This window comes from Muscardinus avellanarius, assembly GCF_963383645.1.
Source record: "Muscardinus avellanarius genome assembly, chromosome: 9".
NCBI classification, from domain to species: domain Eukaryota; kingdom Metazoa; phylum Chordata; class Mammalia; order Rodentia; family Gliridae; genus Muscardinus; species Muscardinus avellanarius.
In genome coordinates, this window is record NC_137795.1 from 9,919,423 (window position 1) to 9,926,929 (window position 7,507).

At 47.5% G+C, this 7,507-nt stretch overlaps 1 protein-coding gene across 1 annotated transcript; it reads left to right on the plus strand.

Moving 5' to 3' along the window:
• Positions 1-6,757: 6,757 nt before the first annotated feature.
• Positions 6,758-7,184, plus strand: CYCS (cytochrome c, somatic; the record flags this gene model as incomplete). The annotated part of the gene is made up of 2 exons (XM_080701529.1): positions 6,758-6,926; positions 7,036-7,184. The coding sequence occupies 2 exons, from the start codon at positions 6,758-6,760 to the stop codon at positions 7,182-7,184; spliced, it is 318 nt and encodes a 105-aa protein (XP_080557655.1).
• Positions 7,185-7,507: the final 323 nt, after the last annotated feature.

Consider the following 7,507-nt stretch of genomic DNA (forward strand, 5'->3'; position numbering starts at 1 on the left):
AATGAAATCTGCCCAACTGACTGCTTTTCACGAAAGACTTCTCTGTAGCATGCAATGCTGTTTGACGGCATTTTACCCACAGCAGAACTTTTTTCAAAACTGGAGTGAAACTTCTGGAACCTTTCCTTTGTTTTATTAAATGGTTTATGTAATATTCTAAGTCATTGTATAACATCAGCAGTGTTTCTAGCATCTTCACCAAAAGTATATTCCATATCAAGAAACAACTTCATTTGCTCATGCATAAAACGGAACTCCTAGCCGGGTGTGGTGGTGCATGACTGTACTCTCAGTTCTTGGAAGACTGAGACAGGAGGATCGCAGGTTAACAGACAGCTAACTATGCAATTTAGTGACACCCTATTTCAAAATAGGGGTTTTAAAAAATAGGGCTGGAGGTGTAGCTAGGGGTAGAATGCTCCTGGGTTCAATGCCTCGTACTGCCAAAAAAAAAAAAAAAAAAAAAAAGCAACTCCTATCCTTTGAAGATTTTGCAACACTTCATTCACATCTTCAGACCCACTTCTATTTCTAGTTATCTAGCCACTTCCATCTACACCTGCAGTAACTTCCTCTATAAAAGTCTTGAACCCCCCAAAGTCACTTATGAGGGTTGAAATCAACCTCTTCCAAGCTCCCGTTAATGTTGGTGCTTTGATATCTTCCCATGAGTCAGGAGAGTGCTTAGAAGCATTTGGAATGGTGGATCCTTTCCAGAAGGTTTTCAATTTGCTTCTCCCAGCTCCATCAGAGTAACTGCTGTCTAAGGCAGCGGCTGGAGCCTTGCAAAGTGCGCTTCTTAGATGTAAGACTTAAAAGTTAGGATTACTCCTTGACGCGTGAGCTACAGAATGCTGTAAGCAGGCATGAAGACAGTACTGACCTCATCACACAGTCTCCATCAGAGCTCAGGAGGGGCAGGTCCTTGTCAGTGAGCAGTCATGTTTTAAGCTGTAGTTGTCAACAGTGGGCTTAAAATATTCACTAAGCCATCTTGTAGACAGATAGGCTGTTGTCCAGGCTTTGTTGTTCCACTTGTAGAGCAGAGTTGACTTGGTGCAATTCTTAATGACCATGGAGTTCTCAGAATGGCAAAGAAGCACTGGCTTCGGCTTAAAGTCAACAGCTGTACTCGCCCCTCACAAGATAACTGGCCTGTCTTCTAAGCTTTGAAGCCAGGACCTGCCTTCTCTCCATGCACCCTCTCCTCATAGAAGGCCATTTTGTGTTGTTTACTGAAGCTACCTTAATCAAGAAATTAAAATTTTAACTAGATTTTTAAAATTTAAAAATTTTTAAAATTTAACTAGATTTTTGGATAACCTGTTGCAGCTTCTGTGTCAGCAGATGGTTTCTTTACCCAAAATCCATGTGTTCACTGGAGCAGTACTTTTAATTTCCTTCAAGAACCTTCCCTTTGCAGTCAACTTGGCTGTTTGACACAAGAGCCTAGCTCTTGGCTTAGCTTTCAACATTCCTTCCTCAATAAGGTTAATTATTACTAGCCTCTGATTCATGAGCAACCTTCCTTGCACTTGAACACTCAGAGGTCCTGGTAGAGTTATTAGTTGGCCTGGTGTCAATATGTTGTGCCTCAGGGGAGAGGAAGGCGAGGCTGAGGAGACAGGGGAACGTGAGTTGGTGGGAGAGTCAACATCCGCGTGTATTGCTCGAGCAGGTGGTCTTACGTGGGCACGCTTCCTTGTGCCCCAAGCCAACTGCAGCAGTGACATCAAAGGTCACTCACCACAGATCAGCACAACAGTTATAATAAAAACGTCTGAAATACTGCGATCATTCTAAAAATGTGACAGAGACATGAAATGAGAAAATCGTTGAGAAAATGGCACCTTTAGACTTGCTTCCTGCAAGACTGCCACAAACCTGCAATTTGTAAAGAAACACACACGCACGCAAAGAGGGGAGAAAAAAACGCAAAGTGTAATAAAATGAGATATGCCAGTATGCATATGAGAGAGGATGTATTGGAAGAAATGGCTCCTGTGATCAAGGCTAAGTCCCCTGATAGGCCATCTGAAAGCTTAAAATCAGAAAAGTGAGTTGCAGGGTGAAGTCCAAGTCCAAAGGCTGCAGGGTCAGGGAACCTAGTGGCGTGGCTAAGTCTAAGGCCACGGCCAAGAAGCCAGGGGCCTCCACAGGCCAGAGAACCTGATTTGTGATGTTCGAGAAGAGGGCGCTCCGGCAACAGAAGACGGACAGACACAAATTTGCCCTTTCTCTGTCCCGGGTTCCATGTGAGCACTTAACCAACAGAATTGTGCTAGCCACACTGAGTGAAAGGGGATCTTCCTTCCACAGTCCACTGATTCAAATGTCCCTCTTGAAAATACTTAGTGACATACTCAGAAATTATACTTTACCAGATGTCTTAGAATTCCATAATCCAGTAAAACTCACATCTAACGCTAACAATCTCAAGGGATACAGTTCCTGTTTTGCAAAATGAAGAGCTCTTGAAGAGAGACCTTGGGAGCATAACAGTACAGTGTTCTTTTCTGTTGTTGTTTTTTGCAGTACTGGAGATGGAACCCAGGGGAATTCTACCTCCAAGCTACACCCTCACCCCTAGTTTTTATTCTTTTTTTTTTTTTTTTGGTGGTACTGGGGGTGTAACCCAGAGGCTTTCTACCTCCAGGCTATACTCCCAGACCTTTTTTATATTTTATTTGGAAACAGGGTCTCACTAAGTTGCTGAAAGCCTAAGTAGCTGAGGCTGGCTTCGAAACTGTACAATCCCCCTGTCTCAGCCTCCCAAGCGCGGGGATTACAAGCGTGCGCCACCACGCCCGGTTTTATTCGTTATTTTGAAATAGGGCCTCACTGAGTTGCAAAGAGCCTCACTAAGTAGCTGAGGCTGGCCTTGAACCATGCTCCTCCAGTCTCAGCCTCCGGAATGCTGGGATGACAAGCGTGCAACACCACACCCGGCTAATACAAATGTTCTTAAAGGTCACTAAAAGGCACATAAAAAGTTAAGATAGCAAATTTTATGCTAGATGTATGTGTATTTTACAATGAAAATGGGGGGAAAACTAATCCATAATCCAACCCAATCATTAAAATATGAATAAAACCTTCTACCTGCCTCTCTGTTCCCTCCCATCCTCTTGAGCCTGCCTCTTATCAGTCGCTGCCCACTAGGCCCCACCTCTTAGACATCCCGCCACCTTTCAATTCTGTTACATTGGGAGCAGGTTTCCAATACACAAATTCCCGGAGGGACAAATCATATACAACCACTCAACCTATAGCAGGCAATCATTTGTTAAAATTGTCTTCATCCTAATGAGCAATAACACTTTTTTTGTTGCCCTGAGGAAAAACAAAATAGTTACCACTCTATTAAACAACAGTGTTCCAAATGTGGTCAGGCACTTAAGGTCACCTAGACTCAAGAAAACTGTTCATTGCATTGTCTTAAATTCCTTCCTAATAATTATACAATGTTTCAAAGGCAACCAATCCCTTTTCTACAGTGACCATGTTCTTAGATGCTTTATTTATCTTTGTGGTACTGGGATTGAACCAGGGGCATTCTAACTCCAAGCTACACCTTCAGCCCTATTTTATTTTATATCAAAGAAACAGGGTCTCGCTAAGTTGCTGAAAACCTAAGTTGCTGAGGTGAGTGTCATACCTGCAATCCTCCTGTCTCAGCCTCTCAAGTACTGGGATTACAGGAATACACATTACACTCCGTATTGTCTTATAGGAGGGACTATAAGATTTTGGTATCCAAGGTGAGAGAGGTGGCCTGGAGTCAATTCTCGGCAGATAGTGAAGGGTCTAGAGAAGAAACCAAGGGGCCAGTGGCTTGGAAGGGATCTAAGGTCATTTAGGTCAATCTCCTAATATCTACTGCTTAAATGGTGGGTAGGAAGAACAGTGAAACAATGTGAGCTCTGCCAGGGAGAATCCTCACGGATTTACTCCAGCTACCTACAGAAGTGCGTGGCGCATAAACACGCACGCAAAAACACTAGACTGACCGAATACAGTAAGGTTATACAGAATACAAAAAGCAAAAAGAATTAACCCAAAATTCAGGGCTGAATTTGCAGGGGCAGAGAGTCAAGAAGAAAACTCCCAGGACAGAACCGAGCGTGTCAGGAAGGGGAGCTAGTTTTAAAGTATAACTGGAAGCTGTGGTAATAAACCCTGCAATTCTGATATGTCCAGAAAGGAGGTAGGTACATCCTTTAGATTTCCAAGGATTCTCTAACCACCTAAAATGAGGTTTCTTCCTAAATGCTTGCCTGCGCCTTGTACCTGTTCGTTCTGCACACAAAGGTGAGGGAAAGGGGGTGGTCAGCAGAAGAGAGACCGGCTGATAAAGAGCCAGAGGGATAAGCCTTTTGTCTACTGCCAACTACAGCATCTTCCCCAGGACTGGGCTGCCCATCCTCAGGACAGCTGGAGGAAGATAGCTCTAAAAATAATAGGGGGGCGCATGCTTGTAATCCCAGCATTCAGGAGGCTGAGACAGGAGGATCCCGGTTAGAGGACAGCCTCGGCTACTTAGTGAGGTCCTTTACAACTCAGTGAGACTCTGTTTCCAAATAAAGAATAAAAACTAGGGCTGGGGCTGTAGCTCAGAAGTAGAATGTCCCTGGGTTTCATCCCCAGTACCGTAATTAATAATAATAATAATAATAATAATAATAATAATAATAAGCAAAATGTGTTGGCGGCATGCTTATAATCCCAATATTTAGGGGCTGAGACAGGAGGATCCCAGGTTCAAGGCCAGTGTCAGCAATTTGGAGAGACCCTGTTTGTTTTTTCTTTCTTTCTCCTCCTCACCCCCACTTTGACACTGGGGATTGAACCCAGAGGCATTCTACCTCCAAGTTACACTCCCAGTCCGATTTTTTCTGCTTTATTTTGAAGCAGGATCTAAGTTGTGAAGGGCCTAAGGAGATGAGGCTCGATGCAAATTTGGGATCGTCCTGTCTCAGCCTCCCAAGTACTGGGATTACAAGTTTGGGCCACCGCACCTGGCAGCGAGACCCTGTTTCAATAAAAAATAAAAAGGGATAGGAGTGTATTTCAGAGGTAGACCTTCCCTGGGTTCAACCCCTAGTAGCAAAATATAATAAAAGTAATAGACTGAAGTCGGGTATAGTGGCCCATGCCCGTGATCCCAGTATTTGGAAGACTGAAACAGGAGGATCGTGGGTTCGAGGCCAGCCTCGACGACTTAACGGGCTCCTCTGCAACCTAGAAATAAATCAAGGAAACAGAATGAACAGGGGTTAGAGGGAGACTTTCCGTGAGTTCAATCCATAGTACAAAATTAAAAAAAAAAGTTAAAGTAAAAGCGAAACAGAAACAAGGCCAGGAGCTCCTTTCCATCACTTATAATTCCGTTTCCAGGGTCTGGCTCTCCTTCGAGGTACAGCTGGCGCCGTAATGGCGGGTGTGACCGAGTCTGGGTGAAGGTCGCCAGCTGACGGGAGGGCAGCCAGGAGACCTCTAGGTGAGTCACAGCCACGGCGACTCCCTGCGGGCGGAGACACAGCCACGCGCCCAAAGCTCCAGGGAGCACCGCGCGCAGGAGCCGTTCCCTAGGTAGCAGAACGCCCTCTGTGCGTCAGAAGTCCCCGCCCCTCCCTGACGTCACCCGCGCAGGCGCACGCGGGCCGGAGAGTGACGTCAGCGGAGATGTACCCGGCGAGCCAGAGGGCCCTGGAGAAGAAGGGCACACGCGCGGCGCACCCTACCCTGCTAGCACGCATGCGCGCGCTCTGGCTGGCGCGGGCCCTGGAGGCTGTAGCCAATCAGAAGCCGCTACGTCACCGCGTATCCGCCAGCTCGGGCCGCGGGAGGTCAGAGCGAGTGCGGTTGCACCAACACCGGTACATAGGCGCGGACCGGCGTGTCCTTGGGGTAGAGGGGACGTCCGGCTTGCGAGCGGCCACCTTCGCTGCGCCAGCGACGAGAGAGCGGTGAGCGCGGGGGCTCAGCAGGTGGGCGGCAGGGCCGGGGGCCGCACTGCGGGCGGGCGAGGCCGCCCGGGGACCCCGGAGCGCGAGGGCCTGGCGGGCCGGGGCTCGGCGGGGAGCAGGACCCGGGCTGTGGGCGCATGGCGGAGGGCCGCCGACCCTGGGGGCGTGCGGAGGCCTGGGGGGGGCCTGGCGGCCGGGACTCCCGCCATCGGCCCAGGCGGCCCGGAAGGGTGGGCTCCATCAGCCTCCTGGACGTGGACCTGGACGGGGACTCGTGCCCCCGAGGTCTCCTGTGGAGGGTGGACTGTCTGCCCACCCGTCCTCCACCTCTGGGCTCCGCAAGCCGGGCGGAGTGGCTGGAGGTGCACGTGTGACCTAAGCGGACTGGAGAGCTAGTTGTGTTTTGCCTTGTCCTCAGCGATAAGTGGCTTGAAAACGTGGCACAAATAAATACCTGCGCCTTTTTAGAAGTTGGGGTTCTAGTGTTTGGGGTTTAACGCAGTAGCGATCCAGCTGCAGGTTGGTGACTTTTTGACCTTGACCTCATCTTGTAAATGTCCCCACTTCGGTTTTTGGACGTTAACGTCCTGCCACTGCACACAGGTACATAATTGAGGAGGCCCCCTAACGAGTGGTTTCGGCACTAAGGAGCGTGGTGGGTGTACTAGGTCGACCGAGGTGCGTCCTGGTGTTTAGTAGAGCGGCAGTTCAGTGACGTTTTGGTGCCCATTGGTTCACTTCGAGAAAAAAATTAGTACTTTTGGATCTTTTGTTTTTTAGAGTTAAAAATGGGTGATGTTGAGAAAGGCAAGAAGATTTTTGTTCAGAAGTGTGCCCAGTGCCACACTGTGGAAAAGGGAGGCAAGCACAAGACTGGGCCAAATCTCCATGGTCTGTTCGGGCGAAAGACAGGTCAGGCTGCTGGATTCTCTTACACAGACGCCAACAAGAACAAAGGTAAGGGGAGGGCAGTTCGATAACGCAGCACAGATTCCATGAATGTAACCCACGGTGAACCGCTGTCAGAGGTGTGAAATACTTAACCAGTGTCCCCCTTTTTGTCTAGGCATCACCTGGGGCGAGGATACACTGATGGAGTATTTGGAGAACCCCAAAAAGTACATCCCTGGAACAAAAATGATCTTCGCTGGCATTAAGAAGAAGGGAGAAAGGGCAGACCTAATAGCTTACCTCAAGAAAGCTACCAACGAGTAATAGCCACTGCCTTATTTATTACAAAACAAAATGTCTCGTGGCTTTTTTATGTGTACTATAATTTAATTGATCCCATACACCAGAATTCGGATCATGAATGGCTGGCAGACTATTTTTGTTGGACAGTCCTGATTTAAGTAAAATTGGCTTGTGGTTAAATGAATATATTCTTTGTTTTTGTTTTTCCCCGTTTTGAGAGTCATTCCAGTTAAGCCAGTGCTCTCACTGTTTTCCCTTTCCAAAGAGATGGCTGGACATTATTAGTAATGTTCAGCTTTTCATAAAAGTGAGGAATGCCATCTCCAAACCTTTGAATATTGGTT